At 42.3% G+C, this 18,189-nt stretch overlaps 1 protein-coding gene across 1 annotated transcript in view; it reads left to right on the top strand.

Annotated features, from left to right (window-relative positions):
• The window catches only part of CTDSPL2 (CTD small phosphatase like 2), a 37,179-nt gene extending 24,422 nt beyond the window's left edge, over positions 1-12,757 (top strand). The window contains exons 5-13 of the mRNA XM_086620424.1: positions 447-662; positions 1,725-1,803; positions 2,087-2,198; positions 3,102-3,188; positions 6,063-6,125; positions 6,222-6,301; positions 8,456-8,582; positions 9,460-9,555; positions 10,109-12,757. Coding sequence (XP_086476550.1) covers positions 447-662; positions 1,725-1,803; positions 2,087-2,198; positions 3,102-3,188; positions 6,063-6,125; positions 6,222-6,301; positions 8,456-8,582; positions 9,460-9,555; positions 10,109-10,174 — 926 coding nt within the window. The 3' untranslated portion in view covers positions 10,175-12,757. The remainder of the gene's footprint in view (positions 1-446; positions 663-1,724; positions 1,804-2,086; positions 2,199-3,101; positions 3,189-6,062; positions 6,126-6,221; positions 6,302-8,455; positions 8,583-9,459; positions 9,556-10,108) is intronic.
• The last annotated feature ends 5,432 nt before the right edge of the window (positions 12,758-18,189 follow it).

The following is an 18,189-nucleotide window of genomic DNA, read 5'->3' on the forward strand; positions in this document are numbered from 1 at the left end:
AAAGCTAAGAATGATAGATATGGGTTTTTTTTAAGAAAAAGCTGATTTGAGCGACAGTACACTTTTCATTCTGATTTACAGACCAAGAGTTACTACTACCAGGTAAAAGACCTCCTTAATTCTTAGAAGGGTTGATTTGATCGTTAATAAAAGAAGCAATAAGTTTATATTAGAGCAATTCTTTCACAGGTATACATATCTAGTAGTGTACCTTTATTTAAAAAAAGAAAAAAGAGGGAAAAAATTGATAGTAAGTTCCTTGTCACAAACATAAAGGCATTTGTCCTGGTTTTCATTTTGGATCTTATTTTTGTAACATGAATCAAATGCAGCCATCTTCAATTATTCTGGAACTTTTTTTGTGTGGTTCGTGACGACTGTCAGTATTCTGATGAGTAGCTCAGCTTAAAGATAATGACTATGAGTGTGCTGAAATCTTACTTCAGGAACATCAGGATCAGATTCTCCAGGACAAGCTGTTGAAGCTGAAGAAATAGTCAAACAGCTTGATATGGAACAGGTAGATGAGATTACTACAAGTACTGCAACGTCAACCAACGGAGCAGCTTACACTAGCCAAGCCGTGCAGGTCAGATCTACTGTCAACAATGGTTTAGAAGAAGTGGAGGAAACAAATGACCGTGACCTGCCACCACTTACTGGTAAGAGATGTGTGCTTTGGACTCAAGTGTTGCAGCTGTATGTGATTTGTACTCTTGGGGAAATCCTAGCACCTGCATTTTCTATAAATTAATATTTCATATTTGCTTAGGGCATGCAAACAGTATTAATGTTGGGTTTTATGTTTCATAGACAAATCTCTTTTATGCACCAAAGACACAGTTTTGGCAAGTCAGATCTATTGCTGGGATAACTCAGTTGACCTTGTAACATTTCTTCAAATGAAACCAAAGATTCCAGAAGAAATGCGTTTTTGTTAATATTGAACCCTCCTCACCCCATTAAAAACGCACTCCCTAGACTTGGTGATCACGAAAGAGAAATTTGCAACATTTTGATGTCTTGTATTAGAACAACATAGTGAGGTGGATGAGAAACATGCAGGTTGTGCATTACTTTTCCACGTTTTCTTCTAAAGACTCATCATACATCCTTTTTGACAAAAATGGTATCCAGAAAATTCAGCATCTCTTTTTGCATGGCCAGCATCAAATTCTTAAGAGTTATCTAAATCCTCCCAAGACCCTTAAAACATTGGGAGTTAAGGGGTGCTGAGGTTTTTGGGGACTCCTTTCGAGGAAGTAAATGTAACCTCTGAGTAGAGGGGCTGGTGCGTGATCCACAGGTCCAGCCCAGACCTTCTGATGCGGTCCGGTGCCGTGTCTCAGAAGGGCCCCTCGGACATGAGGCTCTCGCTGGAAGAGTCGTGCCAGCTTCTGGGCTGGAATGGGCATCCAGGTGGTTCCCATCATCAGAGGCTGTGCCTTGCTGTGCCATGTGGGCATGTCCAGTGTGGCAGCTCCTGAGGTTCCGCGGCATGAGGCCACGTCAAGCTCTCGGGTGGCTTCCTCGGGAGCTGTGCAGGCTGGTCCAGGTGAAACGTGGGGGCTGAGAGGGTGAGGCTGAAAGGAGATTTTTTTTTTTTTCCACTTTTCTTTGAGGCTTTCGTTTATCAAATGCAAATTTCCACTTGTGAAAACTGCACTAATAAGACTAGCTCTTGTGGTTTTTTTTTTGTTTTGGTCATTTTCGTTGAATTTTAGCACCAGTATCTCCAGACAGTGGCTACTCATCAGCTCATGCAGAAGCCACCTATGAAGAAGACTGGGAAGTCTTTGATCCGTAAGTGCTAATATTTGTACTGAAAGTACTAAATTCATCATTGTGGGTATTGAATTAAAACATTACTTTTTTTTTTCTTAGTTGGAACATTTTTTTATATTATGGTAGTGAATTCCAAAAGCTCTGAACTTAAAAAATAAGTGTGTATCGATGTGGGTTTTTTTCAATTTAAAATACTTGCTTCTTGTGCAGCCTTAAATATTTGGAATATTAAGTAGGGCTGCACCATTGCCAGTTCAATAATGTATATGCCTTTCTGCAGCACAATCTGTATTCTTTTCAGGTATTATTTCATCAAACACGTTCCACCACTAACAGAAGAACAACTTAACAGGAAGCCAGCTCTTCCACTGAAAACAAGAAGCACACCAGAATTCTCACTAGTTCTAGACTTGGTAAATATCTTTAGAAACACATACCAAAAGCAGGGGTTATGTAGCATCTAGTTTATTTTGTTTGTTGCTGAAATTAGTAATGTGTGCTTTAAACAAAAAGGCCTTGTTGAATGTTACGCAATTTTTGTAGTGATTTTTAGTTAAAGATAGTCTGCATTTAAAAAAAAAAATTAATAGCAGCAAGAGTACAATGCTTGCCACATCTGTTGAATACTTAATGTCCTGTTTGGAAAAAAAAAAATCATTACAATTTTTATCATCTTGAACAGAGAGTTATCTGTCCCCATAAAGCTTTCCTAAATCCAGTGTGGAAAAAAATGAGATGTTATAAATAGGAAAATTCAGCTTGGTATATCTTGTGTCAAGATTGATCAAGAATGATTCTTTTAATTCTTGGAACATTCTTATTCTTAGAGGGCACAAATCCACTTTCTTAAATGTTAATAGAAAATGTATTTGTCTTTATAAGAATTCCTTTTAGTCTCTCTGTTTTGAAAGTTGTTTCAGACCGTTAATCATGTCAGGAACATTATTTGATCAGGAGCAATATCAGTTGGCCTGTCTTCTAGTGATGTATGAAGAGATGGATTATTCAAATTGGCAGATGCAGGTTTGGATTGAATGACAGGATAGCCTATGAAATTAATATATTTTCCTATCTTTGTGCCCCTAGCACACAATTCTAACTGAAATTTTTCAAACACTGCAAGAATAGTGAAATGTATAATTCGTTCTAGGAATTCTTCTTCAATCCTGACAGCACTTGTACAAAAGTAAACTTCCCAGACTAAATAAACTGACCTTAACATGAGCATAAAAATCTGGAAAACTATTTCAATTTTCAACATTCTTTTCACAATCTTTTCTTTCTTTTATACCATCTTTTTTTTTTTTTTTTACTAGGATGAAACATTAGTGCACTGTAGTCTAAATGAATTAGAAGATGCTGCACTCACTTTTCCAGTTCTTTTTCAAGATGTCATTTACCAGGTAATTCGTGTGCACAGAAAAATACTTACCCTTTATTTTGCTTAACATTATGGATTCTTGCTGTGTGTGTCTGTTACTGTCTTGTTGAAAGAGAGGTGAGTCACCGTCTGGCATTTAACAGCTGGGCTGTGAGCTGCAGGTGGCACATCTTGGGGTGGGTTGTCCTGTTGGGAGCACTGTGGAGCGTTGTTCGGGCACTGGTTCCAGCGGGAATGATCTTTCCTGCAGCAGTCGTGTCTCCTTGCTGGCAGGTGGAGGCAGGACCTCTCAAAGCGCACGAGCTGTGATTAGAAGTACAGGTACTACAAAGAAATGATTTTCCATGGATTTCCTGTTTGCATTCACATTTTAACTTCTTAGAGAAAGGTTGATGTCAAGGTAGATGACACACTCACAGCTGCGTGGCCGTGACCCAGAACAGAGCCTGGCACAAAGGTGCTGAGATATCCACGGGCTAAACAAACCCAGAGATGGAGCAGAAGGAGCGTGCACGCGTGAGGCACCCCGCAGCCACAGCTGTTCTCCCCTCGAATGGGATCATCTTCTAACTGGCCATTGTGACCAATATAATTCAGTCCAGATTTAAGAGGAACAATAAATTATAGAGAAAATGTTTTTATTTATATTAGCAGCAGTTGAAATATCAACAGAAACCGTAGCTCACTGCTTTGGTTGCCAGGAGTGTGCAGAGAGCTGCGGAAGAGGCTGCTTCTGAAATGACATCCGTGTTTCTCCTGTAACAGAGAAACAGATTTGAAATGAAGCTTTTGGAGAAACCTTAGAACCAAATACCATCCTCTTTACCTACCACTGTTTGCAGCTGGTGTCTCACAGGCAGTGAAAACGTTGAACATCCTTTCTGTGACTTTTTAGTTTTGGAGAGAAAGGTTTAGGTTGCAATGAAGTAAACGTTTACTCAGGAACAATGGCAGGAACAGAATAATCCTTTTGGCATTTGCAAAGAACAACTTGCCTTCCCTTAAACTCTGGGTTACAGCTCGGGAGGTCGCTGGCTGTGTTATCTACTTGCTGGATACTGGGCAAACGCTGAGGGAACAATTTGCACCAAATTTACAGTCACAGCCAACTTCAGTGTTGTTTAATGTCCGGTCGCCTGGAGTTAGTTCATTCCGTTTGTTCTTGTGGTGAGTTGAACACATCATCCAGTCTCTGAGCAAAACTTCCCTGCGTGCTTGGGGCGGGATGGGGGGTGTTCTCCCTCCAGTGCCCTCAGAAGTGGGGTGAAGACACGCTCCAGCTCTGTATTTAGCAAGTCGGTTTCTCAGTAGCTGTCTCAGCTAAATGCAGCTCACAAACCTGTCAAGCAGAGGCTGCTGTCTCTCCAAACAGGATAGCAAATTTAAGGGATACTTATTTACTGCCCCCAAATGTGGGTTTGCCAGGAGGAGAAGGGAAGTAGACATTGTCTGCACAGTGAACTAGTGTGTCCGTATGTGCTAGAGGTGCAGGTCCCGTTACCAGGCGTGGTAATTGTCTGGTTTTGGTGATTGCTCCTGCTGTAGGGGGGGAAAAAAAAAGAAAACTTCAGTGTTACTGTAGTAACTGGTCACTCTGCAAACTTAAGTCAGAACTTTAGCCATTTTAAGAAAGAAACAAACAAAAGACTTGCCAAATTTTAAGCTAAATAATGAAATTCACATTGAATTTTTGGTTTAGAAATATGTGCATCCTTCAAAGGACTAAGAGCTCTTGCAGCATGTGCTAACAATAAGAAATTTGGCATTTGCTTAAATTATTCCCCTTTTCTCTCCCTCTGGTCACTTGGTTGTGCCCACGTATACATTTGATACAATTCAATTCAAGTATACAAACCTTTGTGGAGATTTACTGTGATTTGATAAATTTAAGCCTATTCCTAATTGGCTGTTAAAAAAATGGGTAAAGCAGGAATTACCTTGGTTGAAATCAAAAGAAGTTCCGTACACTCTCTTCTCTTTCTGGATATTTTAGTAACTCTTTTCTCAAAACCATGTAGTTCTGTATGTGGGCAATCTCTGAGCCGAGCAGAAAGGTAGGCAGAGCCTAAGGCTGTCGTTTTCACCCCTTCGCACGTGTCACCACTGCTGCTGTAGGTCAAGTCCACACCTGTGCCAAGCCCTAGGCCAGCATTCCAAGAGAAGCTTGGGTGGTGTGCCACAGGAGCGGGACAGTGCTCGACACGTGCCCGCACATCTGCCGTGGCCACTGCCCTGAAGCCACAGATTTATCTCGGTGTCTCCGTGTGAGCCCAAGTGCTGAGTTAAATCCGAGGGAGACGCCGAGGTCTCCTGGACTGGTGTCTCCTCACGAGGCTACCGTTTTTGCAGGGAGTAATGTATGTATGTGTGCAGTTCTGTGTAAACTTGAATTTATGGAAATTTGCAAACAGCTGAAGCCTCTTTTTTTTTTTTTTTCTGTCACTTCTGCCACCCCCATTCTCACTGTGTAGTTCTTAGTGGCAGAAGGTTATTAAGAAGATTGCTTGGTTAGTGCTGGCTCACATTATCTAGTAGTTGAGTGGATGCTACCCAGCTGCTGAAAGCTGATTCCAAATGTTTAGTCAAAGTAACCAGTTTCGTTTTGTCTTAAGAGATTGTCCAACTTTTAATATTTAATTATTTGTAATTCCATCAAATTTTCCAATAAAATTGTTAAGCCTAATTACAGCATTTTACGCTTTCACTTACAACTGCTTAGGCTGCGAGCTAATTTAATACTGTTTTAATGGAGTTATTATTCTGTAAGAAGTTGATATTTGCTGTTTACTTTATTCATAAATGCTCATTTTGACCTAATCTTTACAAGCTGCTTCTTGGCAGTGCAGGTGACAGCTGAAGTATTTCGAATCTTTAGTAAAGTCCATCTCTGTTTCAGGTGTATGTCCGGTTAAGGCCGTTCTTCCGAGAATTCCTGGAACGTATGTCTCAGATTTATGAGGTAAAACCAATTAGACATTACCTTTTGAGTGTCATTTTTAAATTATATTCACATACTGATATCTAAAATAATTACTTTTTCCCCTTTAATCCATAGATCATTCTTTTTACTGCTTCTAAGAAGGTGTATGCAGACAAGTTATTGAACATACTAGACCCTAAAAAGCAACTGGTCAGGTAAAAATAGAAAAATGTGAACATGCCTGTTGTAAGCAACCTAACTGCTGTTTCTTAACAAACATGGTGAAGAAGTGATGATGACACGTTCGGTATTGCAGTGTGTCTCACTAAACCGATTCTTTGGTCTTTTGTCTGGTCTAAGAGTGAGAGAAAAATGAAATGAAGAAGTGATTGAGTTATTGCCTTGGTGATAAGATAAACCCACACAGCTTCACGTTGCCTTCTGGGGCCAAAAACCGTAGCCGCTCGTTCTCGGTAGCGTTGTCAGGCTTGCTGGTGGGAAATGACCTCGTGGGTATCAAAAATGTGTTTGAGCTGCTTTGGAATACACAGTAGGAATAAAGAAAATGAACTGAGTGTTAGATTACTTCTAAACGATTCAAACTTGATTTATTATTTATAAATTATGAATTGTATCATTATCTTTACAATCAACGTGTTCTTATTTCTTGTTCAATCACAAAATAACTTGTTTGTGGGATTTGTAGTAGAGTTATCTTGATTTTTCATTTCTTTTCTTAATTTGGAGCTCTGTTTGGAAGTGACTGGCATTCCTCAAGAACAGTTCCTTAAGGCATAAAGAAATTCTGCCAGCTGAGGTTCTTTGTTATCCTCATTTGGACAGTGGACTGTTACGTGGGAAAGTTGCAACCAAAGAGGGGTCTTCTCAGGGATTCACCCTGCACAGGGTGTCCCAAGTGAGGGAAGTAGACAACTGTGCTTGATTTAGAGTCAGAACTGAATAAATTCCGTGCCTGGGACGTCCTCGGCAAAGCACTTCTCTGCATCGTTTTATTGTAATATTATTCAGTGAAAACTTGATTTTTTTACACACACAATAAAATTACCATTTAGACTGAGACAGTGGTTGCATCCATTGTTTTCACTCGGTGGTTTAGGCGGTTTAGGCACATCGTAACTCGTTTTCCTTAAGAGCGTGAAGATAACCTGTTCCTTAGTTTCATCCAGGAACAGTGCTCTTGTTGCAAGTGAGTCCGCGCGTGCCCCTGTAGCGTGAAAAATCCATCCCCCAGAACCTGCTGCGGGTCCAGCACCGCAGTTTGAGCTGCGTTAGGAGCAGGAGAAGGACAATAAACCGTACAGCTGACCGGTGGTGTAAGAGCTGGCAGGAGGATTCCTGTGATGCATGGACTGGGATGTGATTCACGTGCACTGAACAGCTGGCATCAAGGCGTGATTAGTTGTGGCATCAGCTGAAATGAGACTTGCCAGGCATGCCACGCGTGCGACTCAGAGTCTGCCAAGGCAGCAGCCTGTTGTCCTCCATGGCAGCGTTGGGACTCAAGCCCTTCATGAAGTTAGGCACACTATGTGCAGCTTCTAAAAACTACATTTAAAAATACAAACAGCCTTCAAGAAACCGCGTTGTAGTACAGCTGGGTGCAACTCAAAATCTGTCTAGTTTACTATTTATTATGAGATTACAGTTACGTTGATACTCCATGAAATTTCAGTGTTATTCCTGGTAATTTTTTAATCTGAGTCCTTTTAGTCTATCCATCCATTGACTATGTATTTCTCCTGTAATAAATTAAAAGGGAGTAGACTAATTGGAAAGGAAGAAGTTGATGGAATGTTTTGGCCTCGAGGCTTTTTTCAAGCTATAATAACTGAAATAGGTTAATTGTGAACAGAGGCAAGATTAAAAAAAGAAAATATTTCTTCTGATACTTTGTGTTCTGGCATGCACAGGGAGGCCGTGTGCTGTAACAGTTGGAACAGAGTAAAAGAATAATGAAACCCAATAAACGGGCTCCTGTGCAGAACTAACTTCTCTGATCTTGGGGCCTTGCAAAATTGTTAGAGCATTTTGTCAATCTGTCTGCAAAAATGGGTAGAAAGCAAGACCCTGTTGGCAAATATTTGTTACATCCGAGTTGAGCTTTTCCATTTAAATACCACCGCCCACCTGCCGAGCTAGGTTAATATAAAAGCACCTTCACTTGTAGTTTTACCAGTAAAAAGCTCAAAAGCAAATGGAAAAAAAAAGGGAATGTTTTTTTAAAAGGAGCCAAGTAGATCAGAAGAGAAAAAAAGTGGTAACATTTGGCAAAGTTCACTGTTCTTTTCCCCTGTGCAATGTAGATGTTGTAATTTTTCTCACTAATTAGTGTTTTACTTTAATCACAGGCATCGACTTTTCCGTGAGCATTGTGTTTGTGTACAAGGGAATTACATAAAGGATTTAAACATTCTTGGCAGAGATCTTTCCAAAACGATCATCATTGACAATTCACCACAAGCCTTTGCTTACCAGGTGAGGGTGCTGCTGGCAGCAAACGTGGCAGGTGTGGCAAACGCTTCCGGAAGGAAGGCAGGGGACCACCACGGTGGAAGGAAGGCAGGGGACCACCAGGGTTTGGTTTGGCTTATTTAGCTCGTGTGCCCAGTCTGTGTGTGACAAACCACTCAGCCCTGCTCCGAGTTCTCTGGATTTCGTGAAGAGCTGCTCAAGTGACGTCTTACATGAGCAGACTGGATAACCAGTCAGTTTTATTTCTCATTCAGCTTTTCTGAAGACACCACTGGTCTGCTAAGCCTCTTGCTTGGACTCTTGTGGATTTAGATTTTTCATGCTAGTGAGATGATGAAGAACAAATTGCTGGTTGAAATGATGCACAGCTGTGAAAATTACTTATCCTTAAATGTTAAGAGTTATACACTGTGATTTAGATTTTCCCAGCAGTTGGGTATGTCACTATTCCAGTTAGTCCTATTATGTAGATAAAGAAGTGTCATCTCTAACATCTCACCTACATTAAAGCAGCAAAAAAACCCCCAAAACCTGTTAGACACAGCGTCATGCACAAACTGCGTCCCACCAGTACCCAGTTTGTATCCACGTGTGCTTTGGCATAACATTTTCTCAAAATACCAACGCTGTTCAGTTCAGCAGAACTTTTAGAGCTGGTTCTGTTTCAGCTTTGATGTGGAAAGCTTTGTAGTGATGTATGCAAAGGAAGGAGGTATTTTGGAAGTGAATTTTAATAAAAAATTTAGAGGAAAAATGGATATTAAACACCAGCTTGGAAACATTTTTCCCCAAAATGCTCTTTCACAACTCATTTTTAGATAAATTAAGTGTGAATCATGTGTTGATTTTTTTTTTCTTTTTTTTTTTTTTTTTACTTTAGCTTTCAAATGGAATTCCTATAGAAAGCTGGTTCATGGATAAAAATGACAACGAACTCCTAAAATTGATTCCATTTCTGGAGAAACTTGTAGAGCTGGTAAGTGTTTCCTTTATTTGGGCTCCCCTGCACCTCTCCCCCCCGCCCCATGTGTCAGTTGGCTCTTGTGAGTATTTCCATGTATTTTAGGATTCCTAGAGCCGCTGAGATTTAGGCTGCCAACAGTCATGCATGTCCCTCTTGGACAAAGATACTCTGGGAAGTATTTCAGAGCCTGCACAAGGGCTTCGTTACGTAGCAAAAGGCAGAACGTCGTCATTTCTAACGGTGCTTTTAGTCCCGAAACGGAGAATTGTAAGACAATTGTAAAGAGGTTGAGAAGCGGTGGGCATTTAGGTGATCTGCTGCCCTTGTTGGCTGGGATGGGTGGCTCTTCTCAAAACACACAGAAATTACTCCGAAGTTGTTGTTAATGTTACGTAGCTATTTCTGGGAGTCCCTTGTGATTACGTGTACCCAAATATAAGCCAGGAATGTATTGAAATACTGGTGTTGGCAAACTGACCCTGCCAAAACCTGATGTACAGATGTGTTTGTTCTCCTAAAACCGGCACCTTTTTTCCCCTCTTTTTTTTTTTCCTTTTCCCTGCAGAACGAAGATGTCCGACCTCACATCAGAGACAGATTTCGCTTGCATGACTTGCTACCCCCAGATTAAAGCCTTCTGCCTAATTACTGAAGGGGGAGAAAATGCAGGACCCTTTTGGACTAAAACAAAACATTGCCATTACTGTTGAAATTTTGCATTTTTGTACCCCGTCTTGCTTTTCTTATCTTTGGTGCCCGACAGTAATCAAGGGTTACAGAGAGAGACGTTCTAGATCGGAGATGGAATGCGTTCAGTACGGTGCCGTGCAGCGCGGTGGGGAGGCGAGAACAGAACAGTCTTTAGAACTAGTGCAACTCCAATGAAATTTTTTTACGTACAGGACATCTGCAGTTTATAAAGAATTCTGTTTCTGCCACCAGCAGTTTGACCTGTAGAAACACAGGATTTTATGACATAACAGAGATTGAAAATGGACTCTTATTTTCTCTCTGTTCGGTGCTCTAAGTGGGTTTGTAGCCACTTTTCTGTTACTTTTAAGATTCTCATTTCAACAGGAATGGCCAGTAAAAGTTGTTTTATTTTTCCTGTTAAGGTTTATAACCTTTTTACCTTTTTGACCTGTATTAGATTAGAATTTCATTATGCATTCCTTTTAGTTGAGGCGCTTCGTAGTTTTTCTGGAAATAGCCAAATTTTCTTAGTTTTTTATTAAACAGTTGGATGGCCGTTTTCCTGCTTCGTCTGCCTGCATACTGTATATTTGTTTAAAAATATTCTCTAGTTTTAGCCCACGTAAGTTTCATTTAGAAAGAAAGAACCCTGCATTTATATTTTCTTTCCGTAATATTCTACCGTAGTCGAAATCTTTTCAAAAATCAAGAGACTGGCTAGATAAGAAGAATATAAGAATTACTAATATTCAGAATATTTTAAACCCTTGTGATGGCATGTACTCTGGACAGACGGTATCTGGCAGTGGCACAAACAACTGGTGGACAAGGAATACCTCAGACTGTGCCGTGCACGCAGATCTTGAAGGGAGAACCAGTTTGGCCACCTCGCAGGTTCGATGCCATTCGATTACTGCTGCCTTCTGCTTCCTCCAAGACCGAAGTGTCCTGCACAGTGGCTCAGTATTTTCCGGTGTTTCCGTGGGCTGGCGGTACCTCTGCGACACTCGTCGTTACAATCAGTGCCACGCTCGGTGTGCCAGCCCGGGTACCTGGCAGCAAGGGCACGTAAGCGCGTGGCGCCGCAGGCAGCCTGCTCTCACAGTGGTTTGCTGTGCTGGAGGGAAATAGTCTTTCAGCCTGGGTTCTCTCATGCAGCTGCTGCGGGAGGCTGATATTTTTATAATGGTGTGTAATCTCCTTTTCAGGAGGCTTTTTACGGAAGGTATAATTTGTAAAAGTCAGGACGCGTTGCCTCTCGACTGCATCGACACGCCACAGGCTCAGACTGGTTTTGTGTAAAAGATGTCACAGAACGGCACTTTTTCTAAAGAGAAGTTTGATATTTTGTATGCTTGTTAAGAAAGTACAGTATTGGAAATTAAAGGTGGACAACTGATAATTGAGAAGTATGTCAGTTAATTTTTTATGTATATTACCTGTTTACTTGTACAATTTTATTGTACAAATTACATGCAGCTTCATTTTCAAATGAGTCCTTAAAATAAGGAAAATCTTTTTAGGAGAACATTTAATTTTTGTATTTTTGATTTTAAAAGGCATGAGTTATGTCAACTTTTTCCAGTGTATTAATGAAGATTTTAACTTTTCATCAGGTTGAGTGTTTTCTTACTATATTATCTGTTGTGTACGTAGCTAGCACATTGTGTCACTGAACTGTTTAAAAAAAACTAGCATGTAGAGCAAGCCTGTTTTGTGGAAAATCCTTATTCATTAAAAAAAAAAAAAATCATCATGGCAGATTTTCTGCAAAAAAGTGAAAACAGTTGCAATTCAGAATACTGTTTTTTTTTTTGTATTTAAAGAAAGGTATTTTGCTTGCAGGAAAGAAATACTACAGATTCATTTTAATGAGAATCTTTTAAATGTATTTATCTTTAGGGCATCTGGGCATCTTTACGCTGTTTGTCTTATGTCTTTATTGAAATAAAATGTACATAACATTACCTTTATAGATGCTTTTGCGCAGACGTGTGAGCCCTGTAACCATCCCCCTTCCTTCCTGGTTTTATGTCGATAAGATGGTTCTGGAAATATTTATAGATTTTGAAAATGGTCAGCTTGTATTTGAATTGCTGCGTGGTTTGCCAACTATTTTTCAGTTGTTTGTTTAAAATGTAAATCTGGATCTGAGATTTTTAATTAGTTTAACAGTGAATCCTTGTTGAATGTGGAATTCTTCCAAATTTCTCCAGGTAACTGACATAATAGAACTGCTTTAAAATTCACTGGTTGACCAGAATGAAACAATTTTTGTTAAGTAGTTCGTGGCTTTTCTCAGACTGTAAAAAGAGACGATGGTTTCTTCAGATAATGTCCTTAACCACGTGGGTCCTACCTTTGGCTAAAACCATTCTAAAAGTGCTTTTTTCAGTTAAGGAAACCAAAGCATACATTGCACTTTACAGCTGTATCTGTGTTGTGATGATCAGATCAGTGAGGGAAATCAAAATGTAACTGGAGGGGGTTAGTTCTACGTTAGATGCACAACAGAAATAACAGAGACTGCTTAGTAAACATATTAAATATTAATATTTTAATGTGCTGCAAGTCTGGTATTTATCATTCTGGACTTTCTTTGCAGAACGAGTCTGCCTTCTTCAAAATGGAAGTTCCTAAAAACGTCAGACGCTGCTGGCCTTTGCATGGAGCAGAGCTAGAATCCATCAGGCTTTGTTTTCGTCCTGCTACAGTGTCTGGAGGGTGAGACCCAGCTGTCCCGGGTCGGGGTCAGACTGTGCACGCTGACACCGGGGGTCTCAGCCGTGCGCATCGCTCCAGTCGGGAATGTAGAATTGGCAACTTTGGCAGTTAATCGTGTCGCTGTGTCGTTTATCCCAGTCTTATGTATTTTGAGAAAACACAACATCCTGTTTCCAGAGTTCTTAAGGACTTCTTTCGTGGTCTTCTGCTTGATGGTGGTAATAATGTGTTAATTTACATGTCCATGTGTGTTCTGTTCCAGGTTTGAGCATTCTTGGTTCTGACAGCAAAAGAATGTTTTTCCTGCTTGTTTTGGCAATACAGGTGCAATCGTTTTTTTTTTTCTTAGGTTGCTCTATAGCTAGAATAGTGCTCACTGTGGTATTACTGCTTCAACTTTCCACCTTCGATTCGTTTCACCTTCCAGCTATGTAGGAAAACAGTTTTCCATTACTTTTGAAACGTATCAGAAAGCCTGAATGTTTCAAGACCTGATGAAAAAGCTCCCAAAACAAGAGTGGTGTCGCCCAAAGGCGCGCTGAGCAGGCACCCCTGCTTTAAACACAGCACTCACCTGAGTGTTTTTGCTAGCGCCTTCTGTGCGAGTGCAGTGCTGGAGTAGAACGGGAGCGGTGCCGGGTCCGCCGCTGGCAGCAGCGCTGTTGGAACAGTTGGCCCTCACTCACTGCGAGAAGCAAACGTCCTTTTTGTGGCACCTCGTCCCCCCCCCTTCCCCAGATGCAGTTTTTTCCCAGCATCTGTGTCCGAGGGCAGTTGAACTGATGGCTGGACTGGTGCAGCTGAAAAAGCGTTGAGCCCCAGTGGGGAGTGGGATCAGGCAGGGGTGGATGAGGAGAAGGTGGAGTGGGTGGAAGTCTCATCAACCTGTCTGCCACCGGCAGAATAGTGATGTCTCGGAGTAGAGCTCGTTTGTTCTGTATGGAAAGGTGTCCAGAAACGCAAAAATGTTGTGACTCTACTGAGTAAATACCCACATTCCTTTATTTTTCCCTGTAGCGTTGCGTTGTAAATCGTACCCGTTATTCTTTTGTCTAAACCAGCTTGGATCAACCATGTAGCGTTAGTCTAGGAAAGCAGATGGTGAGGTTCATAACTTCACAATTCATGTGAGATCCAAGGCAAGCCTGTGTCGCAGGGAATCGGGCTGCTGAAGCAGTCGTGTCACCCCTGCTGGCATTGCCCCGGCTCCTGAGCGAGGGCCGGAGCAGCACCGGGTGCACCCAGGTGTGGGGAATTAGAAAAGTTTACCGTGCCTTCTTCCCTCCCCTGGCTGCGCTGTGCTCCCGTTGCGTTCCACGGGAAGGATGTGGAGAGCGCACCTTTGCACAGCTGAAACTTCCATGTAAAATTTAACACTGGCAGAGCTGAGATGGATCTAGTACAGACAGCCGAACTGTAACGGAACACAATTCCAGAGCCAAGGCCAGACAGCAAACATTCACAACCTGTTGTGTGATACCTGCTGGTGTGACATCAGCTCAGTTGGATGAGTTTGTTCCAACAGGTGCCAAGAGAAACTCATCTCTCTTCTGTTCAAATGTCTTCCACCACAAGTAGAGCGTTCAGTGGCACCGGCAGTGTTTTTCTGGGGAAAGGACTTCTATGGATCTGTGTGGCAAAGGCAGCAGGCAGTACCTTTGATCTGCGGTCGTGCCAATTCCATCTTTCATGCCATGAAACTTTAAACTCATCAAAAAACAATAAAAGAAGAAATAAAGCAGTGGCAGTCACGCCGGCACGGCGGTGTGCGTCGGACCACAGAGCGTGCCAGTCTGCTCCTGGCCTCCTGAGAAGGACGTAAACGTCTTCGTTTTCAGAAGACAGACGCCTCTTTCTGGGAGAGGTAATCCATGAAAGGTGTTCCGTTGGGACCTTCAGGCAGAATGATTGTCTTGAGGATTGGAATGAAAAGGGAGTTCAAAATCCATTCTGTGAGCTCCCACCAGCCGGGGCTGACCGAACGCAGGGAGGTTTCCTCCTGCTTTTCCTTCCCTCCCCGGGGCACGTTGGTTACCCACGTCCTCCTGCCGGCGCTGGTGCTGGTGCAGCCGTGCCGGGAGCCGATGCAGCCAGACACGAGCCGCGGTGTCGCTGAGGGAGAGCTCGTGGCAACGAGGACCCCGGGGCTCGGGTCCCAAAGCTGCTGCGGAGCGGGAAGAGAGTTTTTCTGGAAAAAACAATCGTTGCATGAAACTCGTTCAGCCGGAGGACGGTGTCACTGCGTACCTGGGAGATGCTGAAGGACTGACTGCTCTCCAAGGTGGGATTTCACCAATCCCACCTCAGATTTGTGTCTTAGGCTCTTGATACTTAAATCGAATCCTGAGCGAGATGATAAATGGCTGGTGAGAAGTAGCGTAGGTGCATCATTTTCTTAGCGAGTAGTCAAAATTTTGTAAAAAAAAAAAAAAAAAATTAAAAAAAAAATTTAAAAATCCAAAACATTGGCAGATCGGCAGCAAGCGTTTTTGTTGGGAAGCAAGCAAGGATGGGCTGCTGAGGATTAACTTGTACAGATTTTGTGAAGCACATCACTATTTTGGTTGTCTTGACCGTGTAATGTAATACTGTTTTGCTTTATTTTTTTGATACTTGCAAAAATGTCATTGTACTGATAGGCTGAATCTTGTAAAATACAATTGGAAGAGAACTCGTGTTCTACAGATCTGTGTTTCTTCTGCAATCATTTCTAGTATACAGAATCATAAAGGTTTATATTAAATATTTATGCTCTGGCTACTGTTTTCATGATTTCTAGCTGGTCTCATCCTTTATTGAAGAAGTTTCTCATGTCAGTTTTCAGCCTTTAAAAGCCAAGGAGAAGTGTTGTGTTTGTGTGTTAGAAGCTGAGGATACTGGAGACCGAACAAGAGAAAACAGATGCAGTTTATGTACTAAAATCGTTACAGCAGATTCTTTTAAGGATGGTCTTGCTTTGGATCTGATTTTCAGTATATCATACCTATTCCAGTGGATATATTTGTAAAATGACCACAAGGCCAGGTCTGCCTTCCTTTTATGTGTTTCTCCTCCTAAGCAGAAACCTTTAGACGTCTCCACGACAAGAACTGTTCCTTTCCTAGAAGGCAGTAAGTAGCTCAGACTCAGAGCTGTGCTGAGCAGCAGTTTTTTCCTTTGTGCCTTAATTTCCTCATCTATACAACGGGAATTACAACGCCACTGTTTTAATCCAGAGGTTTAAATTACATAAATGTCTGGTGTAAACACATAATATTTTTATAATTAACGTGTTCCCAGTCATAGCACAGTTCTTGGCCCTTTTGTTGTTATCCTCACAGCTTACTGAGCCTGTGAAACTCCGCGTAGACTCGGTGAGGATGTAACTTATGACATCATTTGATCTGTAGTTACGTGTCTGTTATTTATACTGCCTGATAATTGGGTAACAAGAAAAAAAGGACAAATTTGGAGGTAGTATTTTTTTTCTAGCTAACATGTATCATAGTATCATATATCATTCCACTTGTTATATGAAAGATGACATCTAAATTTATTATCTTCAGACAAAATATATCCTCCTTTTCCACTTACTCAGATTCTCACAGAAATCACAGGGTTGGGCGGTGGCAGTGAAATAAACTGGATGAAGTAAATGTTTCCAGCTTTTACGTATTGGATGTTATTTGACAAGGTGGAAGGAGACTAGCCCCGAAAAGCTGGGCTGGAGGAGGCGCGGGGGGGCTGGTCTGTAGCTCCCAGGAGCATCACGGCCTTGATGTTTAATCCTGAGATAAAGGTGTCCTCCACTTCCACCTGCTCCGTCAGGAACATCCAAACATCACCAGGTCTGAGACAAGGGCCTGCTTACCTCTGACTGAACCGGGGCCGACGAGGTCTCTCCCGGGTCTTGCAGGCAGAGCTAAAGGGACACGATGGGCCTCAGCGTTCCGAAATAAAACATTCCCCAGGATCAGTGGGGAGGAGGTTGGAGAAGAGCGACGACGTGCAGGCAGAGCATTTGAAGCTGTTAGCAAAGGGCTCGTCCGTACTCCTCTGGTGGCCACCAGACCACAATCCCTCGGGGATCTGACCTAAAAATCATACCCTAAACAGCATCGTGTGGCTAAATTGTGACAGTTCTGGCTGCTAGACCATCACTAGTAGCTCTGCTGCACCCATCTGCCCGTTTCGTCCTGGTTGACCACAAACCTGAAAGCCAGGAAATTACCAAGTCTTAACCTGCCTTCACTATACGGTTATCCTGTTATTTAGGGGATTAGGAGACACTTCCCTGAAACATTCCAAAATCAGACTGCAACTATTTTTTCTCTCCTTCTCTCTTCCAGCACAGCCGTGTGTGTTATCACAGTTGGATTTGATTTGCCAAGTCCAGTCAGTGCGAGAGATGTTCAGGTAACAGTGCTGGAGGAGGAACCTCTCCACGTCCTGCTCCCAAAGTCCTCTGCAGTGAAAGCAGCTGGAGGCAGAGCCGTGTTTGGGTGGACACAAGCCTTGCGAGGTGAACCTTCTAGATTGGTGGCGCGTTTCTTGTCCAGTCTCCGACATATCTGTGGATTAAACTATTCCAGTTTAATCGATAACATCGATTAACAACAATCGGAGCACCCAGCACGATGCTTCTCAGAAGAAGACGCCCAAGATGGCACAACAGTGCTGCCAGGGCAGCGTGTGCAGGACTCGGCGAGCGCAGCAGGATGCTGCCAGGGTACCCCCATGGGGTGACATTAACCTGCATGTCGCTGCTGCCAGACATGAAATAACACAGATCCCGGGATACTTGAAAAGAGCCGAGTTCACGGAGTCGAGCAGTCCTGGGCCGACTGAGAAGCAACGAGTGTGTAACTCCCCAGCACTGCTGGCGTTTTGGGGAAGGAAAAGGAAAAGCAGAGTCCGAGCCAGCCGGGGACGTCTGGGCCAGCAGTCGGGGTGTTCCAGCCTTTGCCTGTTGCTCTGCTTGCACCGCGCATCCCTATTGTTAACGGGTGAAGGATCTTCAAAAGAGTCTGCTTCCCGCCTTTTCTTCCCTAAGAGGAAAGACAACGTGGCAGCAAAGACGAGGGAATGAGCTCAGGCCAGAGATGAGGGTAACTCCGAGAAGAATTCCGACACACACTTTAATAGGATTTTCTCCTTCTAAAAAAAAAAAAATCTTAATTTTCTCCTTTTATCTATACCCTCATATTCCATTTTTGTGCCGTTTCCTACACATTTCCCAGAATTGACGCC

This window comes from Tauraco erythrolophus, chromosome 14 (assembly GCF_009769465.1).
Source record: "Tauraco erythrolophus isolate bTauEry1 chromosome 14, bTauEry1.pri, whole genome shotgun sequence".
Taxonomy (NCBI): Eukaryota; Metazoa; Chordata; class Aves; order Musophagiformes; family Musophagidae; genus Tauraco; species Tauraco erythrolophus.